Source organism: Toxotes jaculatrix, chromosome 1, assembly GCF_017976425.1.
Source record: "Toxotes jaculatrix isolate fToxJac2 chromosome 1, fToxJac2.pri, whole genome shotgun sequence".
NCBI lineage: Eukaryota > Metazoa > Chordata > Actinopteri > Toxotidae > Toxotes > Toxotes jaculatrix.
In genome coordinates this window covers 4,576,144-4,596,028 of record NC_054394.1, presented here as the reverse complement: position 1 = coordinate 4,596,028, position 19,885 = coordinate 4,576,144, and the positions used below count along the sequence as shown (strand labels likewise).

General features: G+C 43.7%; 1 protein-coding gene across 1 annotated transcript in view; it reads left to right on the top strand.

The window, feature by feature from the left end:
* The window catches only part of si:ch211-186j3.6 (neural-cadherin), a 276,919-nt gene that overhangs the window by 77,410 nt on the left and 179,624 nt on the right, over positions 1 to 19,885 (top strand). Inside the window, exons 5-6 of the mRNA XM_041034346.1 lie at positions 10,139 to 10,250; positions 17,266 to 17,515. Coding sequence (XP_040890280.1) covers positions 10,139 to 10,250; positions 17,266 to 17,515 — 362 coding nt within the window. The remainder of the gene's footprint in view (positions 1 to 10,138; positions 10,251 to 17,265; positions 17,516 to 19,885) is intronic.

Genomic DNA, 19,885 nt, shown 5'->3' with positions numbered 1-19,885 from the left:
ACCGATGCAACTGGGTCGCACCAGACTCACACCAGAGGAGCGCCAGCGTCGCCGGATGGGGAACCTTTGTATGTACTGCGGGAAAGCTGGACATTTTATCTCTCTCTGTTCGTTAAAAGGCAGAGCTCCCCAGTGAATGAGGAAGTCCTGGTGAGTCATGCAGGAGTGAAATCTTCCTCTCAGATTAAACGCCCCCTCTTTCAAGTCCAGCTTCTTTTCTCTGAAGACTCCCACACCCTGGCCACCTTCATTGACTCTGGTTCCGATGGCAATATTATGGACGAGGGCTTGGCTATGCAACTCGGGCTAGAGGGGATTCCCCTCAACCCACCGATTCCTGCCAGGGCCCTGGATGGTCATCTTCTGGGAACGGTTACCCACCAGACTGCCCCTGTTCACATGCTGATTTCTGGTAACCATCATGAGACCATCCAGTTTCTTCTCCTGCCCTCATCCAACATTCCTCTGATCCTGGGCTTCCCATGGCTCCGTAAACACAACCCGCATGTCGACTGGACCACAGCCACTATCCTCAGCTGGAGCAGTTTCTGCCACCAGGTCTGCCTTCGGGATGCATCGATGCCTCGCCAGACTACGCTCCCCAGCACCTGCCCGGACCTGGCCAGAGTCCCTACTGAGTACCACGACCTCAGGGAAGTGTTCAGTAAGGCCAAAGCTACCTCGCTGCCCCCCCACCGCCCTTATGACTGTTGTATTGATCTGAAGCCTGGCGCGTCACCTCCTAAGGGGCGTCTCTACTCTCTTTCCGGTCCAGAGCGGGAGGCCATGGAGAACTATATTAATGACTCTCTGGCTGCTGGAATCATACGCCCGTCCTCATCTCCTGCAGGGGCAGGATTCTTTTTTGTGGACAAAAAAGACAAGACCCTGCGCCCTTGCATCGATTACCGGGGTCTCAACGACATCACCATCAAGAACCGGTACCCCCTACCACTTATTTCCTCTGCCCATGAGCTACTCCAAGGGGCCAAGATCTTCACCAAGCTTGACCTTCGTAATGCCTACCACCTCGTACGCATCAGGGAGGGGGACGAGTGGAAGACTGCTTTCAACACCCCCACCGGACATTATGAATATTTGGTGATGCCATTCGGTCTCACCAATGCCCCCGCCGTCTTCCAAGCCTTGGTGAATGATGTCCTCCGGGACATGATCAATAAATATGTGTTTGTCTACTTAGACGACATTCTTATCTTTTCCACCTGCCTTGAGGATCACATTCACCATGTCAGGACTGTGTTGCAGCGCCTCCTGGAGAATTCGCTGTTCGTTAAGGCTGAGAAATGCGAGTTCCACACCCAGTCAGTGGCCTTTCTTGGCTACATTGTGGCCGAGGGACGCTTGGAGATGGATCCTGCTAAGGTGGAGGCGGTAAAGTCCTGGCCAGTTCCTGAGACCCGTAAGCAACTGCAGCGTTTCCTGGGTTTTGCAAACTTTTATCGACGCTTCATCCGGAACTATAGCTCCATTGCTGCTCCCCTCACCATGTTGACCTCCCCCAAGAGTCCCTTCCGCTGGTCCCACGGTGCAGACTCTGCTTTCCGGACTCTGAAGAACCGTTTCAGCTCAGCACCCATCCTCCAGTTCCCGGACATTGAGCGGCAGTTCGTTGTGGAGGTGGATGCTTCTGATGTTGGAGTGGGTGCAGTTCTGTCTCAGCGAGCAGCTGGTGACCAGAAACTCCATCCATGCGCCTTCTTCTCTCGGCGTCTTTCACCTGCTGAGAGAAACTATGACATTGGCAATCGGGAGCTTCTGGCTGTCAAGCTGGCCCTAGAGGAATGGCGACACTGGCTTGAAGGGACTAAGCAGCCCTTTTTAGTTTGGACAGATCACAAAAACCTGGAGTACATCCGAACTGCTAAGAGACTCAACTCCCGACAGGCACGATGGGCCCTCTTCTTCACCAGGTTTGATTTCTCCCTCTCCTACAGACCCGGCTCCCGCAATGTCAAACCAGACGCATTGTCACGCCAGTTTCAGAGAGAAGGGGACGAATCCATCTCTACAGACACTATCCTACCGTCTCCTTGTGTTGTGGCATCCCTGACGTGGGAGATCGAGGAGAGGGTGAGAACTTCTACAGAGGGGGAGGCTGGTCCCAGTGCTTGCCCCCCAGATCACCTGTATGTCCCTGCAGCCCTAAGGTCAGAAGTACTCCAGTGGGCTCATGCCTCTAAGTTTTCCTGTCACCCGGGGATCCAGAGAACCTGTGACGTCCTCCAGCAACGCTTCTGGTGGTCCACGTTAGAGGAGGACACCCGGGAATATGTCAATGCCTGCCCCACCTGCAACCAGAACAAATCTTCCCGTCAGGCTCCGTCTGGTCTTCTACAGCCACTTCCTGTGCCGCATCGTCCCTGGTCACACATCTCTATAGACTTTGTCACTGGTCTGCCACCATCTGAGGGGAAGACGGCCATACTTACGATTGTGGACCGCTTCTCTAAGATGGCCCACTTCGTCCCCTTACCCAAGCTTCCATCAGCTAAAGAGACTGCCCAACTACTTCTTGACCATGTCTTTCGTCTCCATGGGATTCCTGTGGATGTGGTCTCAGACAGGGGACCCCAATTCTCTTCCGTGTTCTGGCAGGAGTTCTGCAGTTTGCTGGGAGCCACACCTAGTCTGTCATCAGGGTTCCATCCTCAATCCAATGGCCAGACCGAAAGAATGAACCAACAGATGGAAACAGCCCTTCGGTGTACTGTGTCCCAGAACCCATCCTCCTGGTCCCAGCAGCTGTTGTGGGTGGAATATGCTCACAACACATTGACAAGCTCTGCCACAGGCCTGTCTCCTTTCCAGTGCGCCTATGGTTATCAGCCACCCCTCTTCCCAGCCCTGGAGAAGGAGGCCTCTTGCCCTTCAGTTCAAGCCTTCCTCCATCGCTGTCATCGGACCTGGGCCAGAGCTAGAGTCTCCCTCCTGAAAGCTGCAGGCCGGTACTCCTCTGCTGCCAACCGTCGTCGCTCCCAAGCTCCAGAATATCAGGTGGGCCAGAAGGTCTGGCTCTCCACCCGTGACCTTCCACTGCGGGTGGAGTCCAACAAGCTGGCTCCCAAGTTCATCGGACCGTACCCCATCGAAAGAGTCATCAATCCTGTGGCAGTCAGGCTCAAGCTTCCCCGGTCCATGAGGGTTCACCCAACTTTCCATGTGTCCAAGGTCAAGCCAGTCCGGGAGAGCCCTCTGGTGCCTGCTGCTCCTCCGCCGCCTCCTCCTCGCTTCATTGATGGGGGACTCACCTATGCTGTGCGTCGCATCATCCGCTCCCGTGTACGTGGCAGAGGCCTTCAGTATCTCGTTGACTGGGAGGGTTATGGCCCAGAGGAAAGATCTTGGGTTCCTGCTCGTCACATTTTGGACCGACAGCTCCTCCGTGACTTTCATCGGCAGCATCCAGACCAGCCCTCTCACAGCATGGTCGGGGGCTTCCCTCGTCGAGGGGTGCGTGCTGTTGGCCCTACTGCTGCTCTAGCTCCTGAGCCAGAGAAGGATTCCCTGTCGCAGACGGGAGATCTGCAGGTGACCTTGTCCTCCTCTCAGGAATTATAGCCCACCTTCCAGTTTTCCCCCTCCTCCCGCCCTGGCTCATGGGACCTTTTGGGGACGTCGGGAGCCGTCCCTTGAGGGGGGGGTTCTGTCACACTCTGCTCCAGCCATGGACTCAGTATTTTTCCACTGCCCTGCTCACACTCTGCTCCAGCCATGGACTCAGTACTTTTCCACTGCCCTGCTCACACCACACCCACTAATCACACACCTGCTCTCACTCACCAATCAGCTCACCTACCAGTATATATTCTCCAGCCTCACACTCACTCGGTGCCAGATTGTTCTCTGCCATGCAAGACTTTCCAGCGTTTACCTGCCTGTCTTCCCGGTACCGACCCTGCCTGATTACGACCTGCCTGTTTTTCCTGATCCCCGGTAAATTACCTCTGCTTTCTGTTTCGACCACGAGCTCAGCCTGTCTCTCTCTGGACTGTTTGCCTGATTCTGCCTGCCTCCCTGTTACTGAACTTTTGCCTGCCTCGACCAAGCCTTCTGCCCAGCCCGTGAACTGTTTTGTGTGCCAGTTAATAAACCTATTAACTGATCATCAGTTCATTGCCTGTTTTGTACTGCACTTGGGTTCATACTATACCCGTCACAGTAGACATTCAGCTTTTAAAATATTCATACTGTTTACATCCCCATTGTTTTACTAAATAAGATAGGATAAGCTTTATTTGTCACATGCACAATTATACATAGTACAATGTACAATGAAATGTTTTTTGTATCTGTACTATTTGTGAGAAAATAAACACAAATCGACGTCTGTCAGCACAAAGGATAAGAATAAAATAAAATATATATCTGGAAATATAGAAAATATAGACAAAGAAAAAATAAAATACAAATATATAATGTGCAGTAAAGTGGTTCTTGTGCATATTGGTCCTGTTTAAGGCTCAGAGTTGAGCAGACAGATGGCTTGAGGGAAGAAACTCTTCATCCTCAGTCCTAGTCCTCAGGCAGCGGATTGGCTGGCCTGATGGCAGTAGTGAGAAGAGAGAATGTCCGGAGTGACTGGGCTGTTTGAGGATCCTCTCAGCCCTTAACCTGCAACGATGTGTGTAAATGTTCTGCAGGTTGGAGAGGGGTGTTCTGATGGTCCACTCAGCTGAATGGACCACCCTTTTAAGGGCCAAGAAGTCCTGCTTTGTGCAGTTTCCCATCCAGGTGGTGATACTCCCACACAAGATGCTCTCAATGGTGCAAATGTAAAAGTTCTTGAGCACCTTGAGAGGGAGCTTAAAGTCTCTCAGTCATCTGAGGAGGTACAGACACTGGCCTTCTTCACAACGCTGCTGATGTGCTGAGACCAAGACAGGTCCTGTGAGATGGTCACTCCAAGATATTTAAAAGTGTCCACCCTTTCCACCTCAGAGCCACTGATGAGAAGTGGATGCAAGTCCACTATCAGTTCCTTGGTTGACGTTCAACAGGAGGTGGTTCTCTCGGCACCAGTCCTCCAGGTGGGAGACCTCCCTCCTGTAGGCAGTCTCAGCATTGTGGGAAATAAGTCCCACAACAGCGGTGCTGTCAGCAAACTTAATGATGGCACTGGAGTCTGGAGTGACCCTGCAGTCATGGGTGTACAGTGAGTACAGCAGAGGGCTGAGCACACAGCCCTGGGTGGATCCAGTGTTGAGGGTGAGGGGGGAGGAGGTGTGATGACCCAACCAAACCACTTGTGTTCTGCTGCTCAGGAAGCTGTAGACCCACCTGCACAGGAAGGAGTCCAGGCCCAGATTATTCAGCTTAAAGACCAGTGTAGAGGGGATAATGGTATTAAATGCTGAGCTGTAATTAACAACACACATAGTTCCCCTTACCAGTGTCCAAGTGGGCGAGGGTGCTGTGGAGGAGGAGGGCTATGACATTGTCGATGGATCTGCCTGGCCGGTATGCAAACTGTAAAGAACAATTATGGCAGGTGGGGATCACACACTGATTTCCAGGGAGAGGCTGAATATCTCTGTAAACAGAGGTGCCAGCTGTTCAGCACAGTTTTTGAGGACATGGCCGCTAATCCCATCTGGTCCAGCCACTTTCCTGGTGGCTGTTGCTCTAGTCTTTGGTCTAGATGAGCCCAGAGTTGTAGGCAGCGGTGCGGGACCACAGAGCATCGTGGACAGATCTATTTACCCAAGTTTGGATGGTCCTTCTAGGCATAGTATCATCCAAAAACTTTTCCAATAAATCCCACAACCACTTCTGTAAACTCCCTGATGTCTCCGCCCACGCTATTGCAAAACATGTCCCAGTTGGCTGAATCCAACGCACGCTGCAGAACGGCCTCTGATTGATCGGTCCACCGCATCACTTCTCTCACTGCAGGATATTCCTGCCTGAGCCTTTGTATATATTTTGGCAGGAGAAGGACTGCGGTGTGATCTGACTTTCCAGGGAGAAAGAGAAGAGAAGAGGCTTGGCTTTGTAACAGTAACAGTGGGGTAACAGTGGTCCAAAATCCTTTGTCCTCTGGTGGGACAGTCAATGTGCTGAGTAAAAATTATTAAAGTCCCCGGCTACTATGAGAGCCGCTTCATGCTGACTAGCCTGAAGGGTGGAAACAGTCTCATGTAGCTCAGATAGTGCAGCATCCTTATCCGCCTGGAGTGGAATATAAACGGCGCTGTTGATAACCCAAGTAAACTCACATGGCAGGTAGTAAGGCCGGCATTTCAATGTAAAGAGCTCCAGGTTAGGCGAGCAGGAGTGTTTAAGAGTGACTACATTCTTACTGTCACACCAGTTGTTATTAATCATAAGACACACACCACATCCCCTAGTTTTCCCAGACTCACTCGTTCTGTTCATGCGATGAACTGTAAAAAACTCTGCTGGCTGAACGGCGCAGTCCGGTACGAGAGCAATCAGCCATGTCTCGGTGGGACAGATGATGTTGCAGTCCCGTATGTCCCTCTGGTACATTATCCTGGCCCTGAGATCATCCAGCCTGTTTTCCAGTGACTGGACATTGGCTAGCAGGATACTAGGCAGTGGCATGTGATGTGCTTTGCGCCTCAGCCTTTCTCTTATGCCACTTCCCTCGGGGCCTTCTGCGTGATCTGGGGCTCCTGCATCCTCCTTTGTTTGCCGGCCCCTCGGCGCAGAAAGTCCTGGGGCAAAGCCAGGTTGGTGAAAAAAGGTATTGAAATACAGTATGAATATTGTTTATGAGCGTGTGTCTGTAGTAAGTGATATGACACAGCACAGTAGCATTGGCACCAGTGCTGTACTGGAATACTTTAAGCAGGATTATGCTGGTTCCATGCTAACATTTCAGCACACGTTATGTGATAGCATTCAGTCTTGGAATATCAAAAATTGTCAAAATGAGATAAATAAAAGTCAGTGATACAATTGGAATAAAAAAAAAATCTGATTATAAATGTATTGTCTTTCACTGGAAACATTTTTGTAGTAATCAGTGTCTTTTTCCAACAGGACACAACTACTTTTGTGCTTGTGAGTACATAAAATCGAGGTAAAACTGATGCATGTTTATTTTTTTTTCCCAGAGAAACTGCGTGGTTATTACTGAAAGTGCTACATTAAATATTGAAATGTACGATAGATGATTATTGATATAAGGATGGAAAATTTTTGAGACAGCAAAGTAGCAGATTAATCCCACACCACAATCCCTTTGATGTATTCTATGAGTTGAGTTTAATAAAGGAAAACTGCATGCTTAGAACTGCAAGGCGAGACTCCCTTCAGTATTAAACAAGAAATTCACGTGGATAAAATAAACTGTTGTGCTGTCAGTCACTTCTAGCGGACCTGGTTGTGATGCCACAGTAATTCCCTCTTGATAGCTAATATGGAAATTCCTCAACGTAAATTTGCAAAAAGCAGGTGTCTTTCAGAGTATTTATTGCAATTTCTACATATGCATATGGGTAACAGTGCCTGCACAGAGGCAAGATGCTCTCTGGTTCTGAAAAAACAGAAAGGCACTTTGACAGAGTTAAGAGTGAAGCACTGAAGAGTTACACAAATCACATGATTTCACTATGGTTTATCATGTTTGTGACCTTTCCCGATACTGATAGTGCAGGGAAGTGCACCACACACTTTCCCACTCACAATGGGAGAACATGGAGAACAAACTTTGATACATAAAAGTAACATAAGAGTAAAATGAAATATATAATGAGATTTCCACTACAGCTGAAAACTGCAGTTCTACTGTGTTCTCAGTTTTCAGTGTGAGGCATGTAGGCCTCACCCAAAATACAGAGGGGCTCCACTAACTTTCCACTGACACTCCACCTGTTCCCTGCTGTGTCAGTGATTCGACTGCGTGGTCGAGCCAGCCCTGCTCAGGTCTGCTCTGGTCCTCTTTTCAATCCAACAAACAATACCTGCTCTCCCATTGGTTTCAGTTCATACAGGTTAACACAGAGGTGCAAACAAAAATACATCAAAATACTTCGGGAATGAGGGAAATCACACCTCCATGTCCATCACAGCCTCAATGAAAATTTCCTCTTTGCATTCATTTGCACCAGCCACTTTGAAGTGTCCACATCTCTATACTCTCTGGTGTCTGTTCTTAGGCAGGGTCATAATTTGTAAAAGCCACCTTGCTGAGAATGATAAATACAACAAATGACAACCTGTGACCATGTCAAAATGTACTTTATCTTATTGTTTTTTGGTTGGATGCATTATGTTTGAGATTGGAGAAACTTGCTGGACATGCTATAATGGTGACTGACAGCTCAGCTGCTTATTTTATCCACAGTAAGGCGTCTGTTTGTCAAAGAATTTGTATCAGAATTGTTTTTTTTCCCTAAAAAAATCTATGTTGATCCAGTAAGACAGCACCTCATGACTGAAGGTGTATTATTTTTCCTCGTCGCTCTCTCTTATTAAAGTTTACCTTAGCATTAATAGTGGGGAAAAATGACTGCATTCTTTTTTTTTCAAAAGAAGACTTTAGAAACAATGACACTGCTTCCAATTTGTGCAATTGTCCTTTTTTGCTTCAGATTTTTATTGTGCTTTTCAGACATCTGTCCATACCTGCCAAAATAAGTGAACAGAGGTGGTGCATTTGTGTGGACTGGTGCTGCCGAGCATGACTTTAATTTGCAGGTAGTTTCCAAGTTTCTCCCTCCAGGAGTGATAGCTCATCGGCACCATTAGTTACCTAACCAGCCTGAGACCTGCCTGCAGCTGCCCCTAGTGTGTGTGTGTGTGTGCGCATGTGTGCGTGTGTTTAAGCTCATCTTGCTTTATTACGGCTGACTTCCCCTCTCTTCTCATTCAATCTTGCTTTTCCTCAATCTTGCACACACACACACATACTGTAAGTTCATATATCTCACACAACTCTCGCCATTTCCTGTCATACTGGCACATAGGCTTACTCACCCTGGCATGCAAACACACACACACATGCACGCACACACACAGGCAAACAAAGATTGACAGCCACTTGCAAACACACACACAAATCACCTCAGGGAGTTGACATGGTCAGATTTTATTTTGTTGTCCGTTGCTTCGAAGCTGATCTTTGCTGAAGGATTAACTGATATTACAGAATTTCATCTTACCTACCAGGACTTAATACCACTGGTATTTACACAACACTCACTCTGTGTGTGTGCGCGTGTGTGTATCAAAGAGTGATCTGTAGCGTTTGTGCGTATACTACTGTATTTTTTTAGAATCGGAGATGTGGGGTTGGGGTCAGATGTGCTTGCCTGCCAGCCCCATGTCAGTATGTATTCCTCCTGAATGCTGCAATCAGGCAGCCAACATCTGGTAGAAGATGCTGTGTTTGCCTTCATGTCCCTAATGAACTAAACAGCATTACAGTGTCTCACGCACACACCCACCTACACACTCACACCATACAAATTCATCTTTGCACACTGATCCACTCTCATTTGTTAGCTCAGGGCTTCTGAAAAACTGCACAACACTGCATTCTCTGCTGACCTACTGAAGGGACCACAGTGCCGACTCTGCAGCAGCTCCCTCACTAAGGAGGGGTAAATAAACCAAAGGGATCAGGGTCAGGGCATGCCTTTGGAGGAGTCTGGGACGAGGCTTCCTTTTGGTAGGGAATAGGGTTCATTTGGGTTATTTTGGGTTATTTTGGAGATGAAAACGACTCCAGACCCAAAGAAAACCAATTCCGGATGGTGCCTGAAGTAGTAATCCCAGATTTAAAAATTTTCATAACACCGACCCAGTGTGGCTTTTAATCTCCAGAATTTCCACTGATAGCCTGGCCAGTTTTAGTACATGTGGATACAGTAACTGCATTACTGAAACATGTACTTGTATGAGATCAGCAATACAGAAACTCTATAGTTGTTATTTTATTCTTTTAGATTTTGTATATAAAGTAAAATGCTCCTATGTTGAATGAATTTCAATTCAGTTTCAAACAGGAATATTGTGTGTGAGTGACAAGCTCAGTTATGGGGGGAATAACCACACCATGTCGACAACCCCCCACCCCGCCCCCCTCACTTCCTCCATGTCTCTGCTCTGTCTTTCAACCTCTCCTCTCCCTTCCTGTGTTCTCTCTCAGGTACGAGTTGTTATTGTCGACGAAAACGACTGCGTTCCAGAGTTCCTCCAGTCCATTTACAGCAAGGATGGTGTACCGGAGACTGTGACGACAGCAACCTCCCTGCTGCAAGGTGAGACATCCACACAAATCTCAAAAGACTCATTTTATGTCCCATCCATAACTCTGCATCATCTGCACATCATTGAGTGCACTTTTTTTATTGTTATCTTCAGACAACATAAAATGACATCTTGCCAAAAAAAAAAACAACAATTTCCCTGTCCCAGTGTTTTTATTTTGTGCATACTTGCAATCTGAATTTGAGATGCACTCTGTTCTCACACTGTTTTGTGTAGCTTTTGTGTTCTCAAACATTAATTAACCAAAGGAAGAATGGAAGCTGCTTTTTTTGTGTTATTTAACTTCACCAATTAAAAATTAAATGTATGCTCTAATTAAGATTGTGTCTTAAAACATACCTGATAAACACAATGCAATATGCATAAATCTTACTGAGGGGAAAATGCGGCAGTGGTGTGTTGTTTTTCTCCACTGTGTTTGAATATCATCAGTTAAAAATCATGATGAGTTATAAGAGGAGTTTTATTTTTTTCTTAATGTCTATATTAGGTGGTTGTAAAATTCAACACTTCCTCAAAAACAATACATAATTTTACCTTGAGTCCCTGAAAGTAAAGCTGAACCAGGTACAGCTCAGTGGGCTAATGTGTGCCTGTGTGGTTCCTGTGATATGTAAATGTTTGAGAAGCCCTGTTGTAATGGCAGAACAAAGTAAGAGTGGCTGAGCTTTTTTTTTAACATTCATGCGTTTTGACTGGTCAGGAAACCGAGTAGGTACTTGTCAGCGTGGCAGCCGTGAAATTACCGGCACTTCCATCAGTGCGGCTGCTCTAGCCTCTTCTTTCCTGTAACGACCCAATTTCCACACAGTGATGCTTAAGTTTCATTAAGCTTCAGAGGAAATGGTAATGGTAACTGTTGTGGCTACGACTTATCACAATTTGATCTGACACAACGTGATTTAATACTGAGAAGAGCGAGTCTTTTTTAGGTTGTGACAGACTGCCAACAAAGCTGACAACAAAGCGCTTCACCCTGCTCTGTCCCTATACACTCTGCAGAGAGACTGCACTGGTGGCCCCATTAAATTACGTTTGATATCTTGAAAAGTGTAATTATTGGTCTTAGTTGCATGACTACTAGAACAATATTTCCACAGTGAAAGCAGCTCAGGATGATCCTGTTTACAGCTCAAAACACAGAGATGCTCAAAGCTTAATAAACAGGTTTACTTCCTGTAGGCTAAAAAAGGAAATGCCAACAACGTTGCAAATGAGTATTGACAAGAACAAAATGCAGGGGAATAAAACACCACATGCAATACGTAAATTATTGATGACTGTGGTTATGACACCTCATTGGAAGTGCTCATTAGCTTAGGCTGCAGGCAGAAGACGTTTGGGTCGGATTCAAATCACAAATCTTTGTTGTTTCTGTGCTGTGTTCTTGCCCATATGTGTTGTCATCATCACTGCAGTCACCCTCACCACTGTCATTATCATCATTAGTCAAATAAGCCATTTCATAATAGGAAAAATGAGTAACACGAGCATACAGTAGTGTGCAAACACTCCGAGTGTTGCAGTAAATAATCAAACAGCTGTAACCTGTAACTTCACCTTGTATCCTGAGAAAAGAGGCACACAATCTTTACAGCTGAATGTTACACATAAAATCATTTTAAGATCATTTAGTTGAGTAAAACTGCAAATTCGGCAAATCAAAAGGATGGCATGTAACTCATTTGTTTGTGTTTCAATCAGTTTTGTTGAAACAGGAAATGTGCTGGCAGTTTGATCTAAATAGTTTTTTTTTTATCTTGCCTCAAACACAGAGGCAGCACCCATCTTTTGACAGATCTCTATGATCAGGAGGGCTCTAATAAACTGACATTATATAAATATCTTGCTATATATTACATGTATATGCTTTATATATTTTGTACTTTGTACCAATGTCTTTGACAAGGGCACATTTCACATCTCATCACACAATAAGAGAAAGAGATATGTTGATATTGATGTTTTTCCTTGAATAGGTTGAATACAAACCCTTCATTTTTATTCAGTTGTTCCTCATGGGAATGCTTTGCCAATATTGTACTTGAGAGGAGAGGAGTGTTTTGTGGTAGACCATGTAAAGTACCACAGTACTCTACAGTACTTTAGTATGCGCGAAAGACATGCCGTGTTTGAATCAAGTACTGAAAAAAATCACTGCCAACTGAAGCAATTAGCAGACAGCACTCACCAGGCTCCACACAAGCCCACAGTGAAAAGCTATGGGGCACAACATGATGAATTCTACATCAAGAGTGGCTGTGTGCAATAAATCCACTCAGGACAAACACAAAAACAATGATTTTCAGCCCAATGTAAGACCCAATATATCAACAGTAGAACTTCACGAGCTCTAAACAGTAACTTGGTTTATCTGATATAATGCAACATTAAATATAAAGATTTTAAAACAGGGATAAAAAATCATGTCACTAATAATTAGAAGATTCTTAGATGTTTCAAACACAATGGACAAGACATTTAAATGTACAGGATGCCTTTACAGTGCAGTAACCTAGTAGCAGACAGTGCCTTTGACTCATTTCTTTTTCACTGGGGCTCACTGGCATAGAGTGCTGTCTCATGAACATGGAGCAGACACAATATGACACGGGTCAGTGGGGACATTGGGTAAACATGTAGGGACTCCACTGAATATGCTGTCACAGTTGAAGATGCACAGGAACAGGAGGATACCTGAAGATTAAAAACATATTGTCTGAGTTCATGCATGCGTGAACCGTGCTGACACACTGATGCAGGTGTCTATGTTTGTTTGTACAGGAAGTGAACACGGCGAGCACTAGCAGACAGCAGCCTGTGATACAAAAAGGCCAAACTAAAGCACAACTGTGGCTCTTCGATCTACTTAGACACTGAGCTCTGAGCAAAATGAACATCAGATGATAACCTCACAATGATAGTGCTGGATTATAGCAAGTGGAACGACTGACAGACCAGACAAAGCCTAGAACTATGCAACTAATCATGCCCTTTATGTCCTTTAGAAGGCCCTTTTTTATTTTTATCTTTATTATTATTTATTTTTGTTAATAATTAAGTATCATTTGACTTCGTGTTTGCTAAATTGTCAGTGGAACACCAAAAATAAATAAAAATTAAAAAAGCAAGTCAGTCCTTGTGAGTGAGTGAATGAGGGAGAAAGTAAATGAGTGAATGAGGGAGTGAGGTGTATGATGTAGGAGGCACAGCAGGCGCTTAGCTTGCTGCCATCAACAGGTGCACCAAGGGAGGCGAGAAGTTTCCCCCTGCTGTTCTGCTGCGTGTGCATGCCCACCCATGTGCATGTACGTGTTTGTTCGTTTGGGTGGGGAGAGGGTTGTCCATACTTTTGTGAACATCTTTGGTGGAAAAAAACAAAACAAAACAGAAATCATATTAAAATCTACACAATGAGCCTCCAACGTTAAAAGTCTTTTAGTATTTCATGTACTGACTGCATCTGTTCTTCATGGTATCTCAAACAGTATATGTCTCTTTAGAAACCTTGCAGGGGTTTCCAATTTTCAGATCTGAACATGGGCAATTAACCTTGAAACTCAGTGAGGGGAAAACCAGTTCAAGCAAAATGCACCTTTACCAAAAACACCTAGTTTTCACGGTTAAATTTCATTAACCCTTAAGAGATGTTTAAAATGCTTCAGTGCATGTGACAATAAATACAATTGATTCAGAACTGATCCAGTTCTGTGTGCATCAATAACAGCCCAGCCTTGAAATAAAGATGTTTTCTTTCTTTTTTTTTTTTCTCCCTGACGCGATTAAACAGGTTAAAAGGAATAGTATTAAATTAAATGAGCTGGGAGAAATAGGCATCCAGCATCGTTTTGCTAAATCATGTGCTAGTAATCCTGTAATCAGTTCCATCATGAGAGTGGACAAATGTCTACTTTGCCAAGTTTAAAAAAAACAAAACTGCAGAGTACCAAGCAAGCCAATTATCTTGCTTTCCATAGAGATCCAAGGCCCCTGCAGTTTTCATCTTCAGTACAAAATCATTATATGCTAGAAAGGCATGGAAGATGCAGCCAGAAATGTGCTGTGCCCCCCATGTAGTGATGCCAGCACAACAACGCTTATTTAAGATTACAGAGAAACCTACTGATAAATAAATGCTCAAACGGTGTTCTGAAGAGTACAAATCCTTACTTAGTAAATAAAATATTGACTCACATGTGACGCGTTTGACGACTGCACGGGACTGGACTCCAGGCAGGCTTTTTTTTTCTGCAGTTCATTTTCCAGCCATCGTCATGGGCTTAGAAGTTGTTTATCACCTCACATAAAGTTTCACTTTTAATAGTTTTTTCAAAGACAAAAGATTATAACATGATTGGTGTTCTGCCCGAACACAGCCTGATATTAATCAATTAGCAAAAAGACACAAAATGTTCACAAGCTGTTCACATGCTAACGTAAGCTGTCTGGATGACCCTGGATCATATTACACCTCCAGGAAAAGAGGCCTTCCACATTCCCCAGCCACCTGAGTCCCAGCAGGTTCAGGGTGATCAAAAGCACAGAGTGAATAAATGATAAACTATTGATTCAAACTCATTTTACTTTCACAAGTCCTGTGGACTGTGGTCCAGGGTAAACACATGTAAATTCACTCTATCCAACTTGCAGGGCTGACAGAAATCTAAATAACAGACCTTACAAACACAATGGTGAATAACATTAAAACAAATTATGATTTGATTCAGTGTTCCTCCAAGTAATACTGGGATGCTCTCCTCTGTTTCAGTTCAGCTTTGTGATTTAAGGCTCTAAGAAGGCAGATTTTATATTTGCATCTTGCTGCTTTATGGGGGTAGAGAAAGATGATTTTTGGAAAATGTAGTTTGTTTTAGTTTAGTTTAACAGTTTAGGCCGATGGCCACAGTCCACAAACATTTTGGATAAAACCACAACACTTCACAGCAGTTCATGAAATAGTCAATGGTAAATTATTGACCTGTGATGACTACGGCATTATTAAACTTTTTATGGTTATGTTTAGACTCTCACAGCACTTGGTTGAAGTAGAAGAAGAAGAAGAAGATTGTGGTCTGGCTTAATACAGAAAAAAAAATTACATTACAAACCACAGTCTTTCACTAACCCTGACTAAAGTGCTTTTAAACCTAACTACAAATCAGACTTTGGTGTGGCGGTTGTGCGGTTTCCACACCTGCCATCCACCTAAACCACCTCCTTGCAGCTTCACTGCCGTTAATGAATACAGCACTGCGTTTATTTAAAAAATATTTTTCCAACTGAAATACATTAGTTTTTTTTTAAAATTGTGTCTATGTACACAAATCAGTTGATAAAATTTCTTCACTGTTTTCATGAACTGCCATGAGAGTGGGTTGCATAGTTAATTTAATGTATTACAAATAAAACTGGATCCTTGCTGAAATAATGAAATAAAAGAAATTGTGTGTATTAACGCTGACAAAGTTTCTAAATCTTCTTTTAATGAGCGTAGATAGTTTTATTTTCCTGAAATTTTGTTAAAAGTATTCATTTGAAGTGTGTTAATGTCCCCAAGGCCTTATGGAAATAAAGAAGTACAGTTTGTTTGCTGAAACCAACAGTGACGTAAATGAGCATTTATGTGTGTAGGTGCAAGTGCATGTATTGATTCAAGTGTATGCATGTGTGTGGTTGTGTGTGTGTGTTTGTTTTTTGTGTGTGTATGGGCACGTGAGCCAAATGCAATGTAAGGTGAATTGGAGAATTGAGAGTTTGATGGTGAAATGTTCTTGTTAGTGGAAAATATGCTTATTCAAATCCCTGGTGGTCTTTTCAGTTTCAGCAAGGCAATCAATTTGTGGCTGTGCGAGTACTGGCTCCATGGATTCCCAATGTGTGATGCAGAAACAGAAATGTTGCAAAATGACAGTCCTTTCAATGCACGCTGTGCAAATAACACTTACTCCTCTCGTAAGTGTAGAGAGCTGAACACTAAAGTCAGTGGGAGCATCACTTTCTTTTCAATCTTCACTTTGGTCACATAGCATGAGCAGAAATAGTTATCCTGTGCTGATTTTGAGTTCCTGTGCTCAAATACTAGAAACAACAAACAGAACTCTACATCGATGAGAGGACAGACTGTACTTTCTGTTTGATTCAACCACTGTTTTCTCCTTCACTGTGATTTTGGTTAGTATGCTATTCTGGCATAAAAAAAAGTAAGATTGTTGCAAGTAATGCCTGTTGTTTTTCTAAAGGAACCCGTCCCCAGTCTGACATAAAAGGAAAAGGTGAAAAATAGAACACAGTGATGGAGCATTGTGTTTTTCTCTGGACAGCTCAGTAAATGCAATTTATTTAGAAACATGTTTAAGAGATCCAGTTACTTGCTATTTGTTAAAAGAATCACTGAAATACTGTTGTAACAACAATTTGCTGTTATCAGCTGCTCCAAAAACAAACGTCAACTTTGGAAAAATACAGAAAGAGAAAGTTGTTTATACTTTAATTTGTCTTGATGAAATTCTTATGCTTAATTGAGAACTTCCACTTTTACAAAATCATTTATTTCTGATCTTTATTAACACATTTTATCGAGTGACACTACAGGAAATAATTCACTGCACATTTGTTGATTGATTAAGTTTGCAAAGTCTGAGAAGTACTAGAATCCTGTGGAGGTTGGATGAAAACGATCTCATTAATGTTTTGTTTTCTTTTTCCCAAAAGTCCATATCCTAACCAATTTTATGCCAATGTTTTCAGAGTGTAAAATACCCATGCTCATGAAGGCTACATTCATCATTTGACCATGATCCATCAAAACATCCGTACTTTCACAGTTGGTGTTACTATTGTTCAGTTTGACTACCACCAGAGTAAAGGTGGTGATGGTAGAGAGTCACATAAATCCATTGTATTAGTCTGTGCTTCATGGGTAAAGGGGAAGGCTGGGATCTATGTGTGGATTTGTATCATATTCGTTTAGTGCCTCTAACTACATTGGTATGTTCTCACCTTTAGTGTCAGCCAATGACTGCGACTCAGAGGAGAATGCAGAGTTGACCTATTACACCCTGAGTCAGGACTTCACCATCTCCCCTCATGGAACCATCTTCCCTGCGGGGCCTCTGGACTACGAGAGGCCAAACCATCTCTACGAGTTTGTTGTGATGGCCATTGACAAGGGGGAGGTCCCTCGGACTGGCACTACTACGGTACGGATTCGAATGGCCAACGTCAACGATGAGGCACCTGAGTTCTCCCAACATATGTAAGTAAGATTTGGGCTTCTAAGCTTCTGTTTCTCACGCTGTTCTTCACTGTTTGAGAGATAAAACAAATTTGAATGTGGTTTTGCTGGACTTGACGGTGGACGGTGATGTACTCTGAGGAGTTGCTGATCTTTTGGGGTTGTTCTGATGATTGAATTGATTAGCTGATGAATCAAGTGGCTGAGCCAAAGAAAGTTTTGATGACTGAAACATTTATACTTCAGAAAGGCAATACATCCGCTAGTTCTATTCTTCTCAAATGAGGATTTGCTATTCTATGTTTTATATGACAGTCACTTGAATATCTTTGGGCTTTGAAGTAACATTTTATAGACCAAATGCTTTTGTGTTTAATTAAAAAAAAAAAAAAATTGACAGATTATTTGATATTGAAAACAATCATTAGATGCAGGCCTAGTTCAATTTTAGCCAATGTCTGCTGAAATTATTTGCCATGTTCAGCTTTGAAAATTATGTTTCCATTATCTGATGTGCTTTTCTCTCCTTTTGAAGAAATTGATGTGTTCCTCCCACCCTTTTGATTTTCTCTAGAGCGTAAATACTCTAAACTTAACAGCATGTTGAAAATAGCTCAGCAGCTGTTTACCTGATTCAGTTGAATAGAAAAAAATCAATATAATTGTGTGGAAAATATCCACTGATCATTCATAAATATGTTTATGTGGCTCTTGTTATAAGAAGTCATCTGAAGCCATCATACATAAAATCAGTCTGTGTCTGTACACAGTCAGTGATCACCAATTTATAAGTGAAGCATGTAAAATACATAGAGCACATGAAATACAGACAACCAGCGCTATGTTACTTAGAACCTAGAGAGAGAGAGAGAGCTTGACTGTCCTGCCTTGTCAGGTCAGCTCCTCACAGCTGCTTCCCAATTCAACATCGCAGCTGCCGTTACCCACAATTCCAGCATTTTTTTCCCCCCAGTGCCGCTGTGGCGCCTGCATCTTTTAATTGGTTGATTTTCTGGCAGAGAGCTGGGCAGATTGGTGAGGCAGGGTCAATCAGCCATGCCCACCAGCACCCTCAGGAGGCTCTGAGCGCACACTCTGCGTGTATGTGTGCTTGTGTCTGTGTATATGTGTGTGTGTGTGTGTGTATGTGTGTGTGTGTGTGTGTATTCAGTAATTGAGAAGGTCCCAGCATAGTTGGGTGTTGGTATGGACAGAGGGATGTAGTTATAAAGTGCATTCATGCATCATGCATTTGATATGCATGTGTTTATGATGTTTATAGCGAGCGGGGATTAGTGTGTGTGTGTGTGTGTGAGTGTGTGTGTGTGTGTGTGTGTGTGTGTGTGTGCGTTTGGTTGTATTGATTTACTGTCAGCGACAGCCGAATAATCAGTCAGTTTTTCTTGTGTAGCCCTCAACCTTCCATTGTAGCTGCCACAAAAAAAACAGAACTGGACAATGTATGATGCATCACTCTGACACACAGACATTCTTACGCACACACAGAGCTTCAGAGTCATCCATGTAGGCACACACACACGTGCATGCTTGTGCAAATGCATTTGTATGCACACATATGAGGGCAGAAATGAGCAAACACATCTGTTATGTCTTTGAGGAAACAAATTCAGCCAGGACAGTTTGGAAGATAAAATTTACAAAGATAAAATTCATCACTTTCTCTGGAGATACATTGTGTTTGCCTGTGTGCGCGGGAGAGAGAGAGTGTGTACATATGTGTGTTGCGTCAATGTATGTGATGGACAGAGAAGAAGGAGAGAGAGATGGAGAGAGAGGTCTTTAAATATATCATTATCCAGGCAGAAAGTCTGGCCTATTTGTATCGATTCTTGGAGTTGGAAGCATGTGATAATGAGTGTCCATGTGTATGAGAGTGTGTGTGTGTGTGTGCATGTGTGTGTGTGTTTTGTCAGTTCACTGTAAATATAGACTGCAGGTCCAAAAATGACACTGAACATTATTATTTTGAAGTTATTCTCGTTGTTTCTTTCTTTTGGAAACTGGCTGTGGTTTTGATATTTATTTATTTATTTATGTATTTATTTTTTTTATCAGTGCAGAAAAGAAGGAAAGAAAGGAGGAGAAAGAAAAAAGAGAACTATTTGTCTTTTTTTTTTTTTTTTTTACATTTCCATAAGTTTTACATTCACTAACTCTCAGATCTACCTCTTCACTGCATGGCTCTCACTTACTGGTGAGCCACAGAATGGCTGCCTTTCATCTACAGTACGTGCTGTCACTTTGCTATCAGGACCCTATTACTGTACCTACCATCAACTGGCTGTTGCCCAGGAAACCACCCACATGGCTTCCTGCACCTTTCTTGCGTGTGTGTCTATATACCTTACATGTATGCATGTGTGTGTTTAT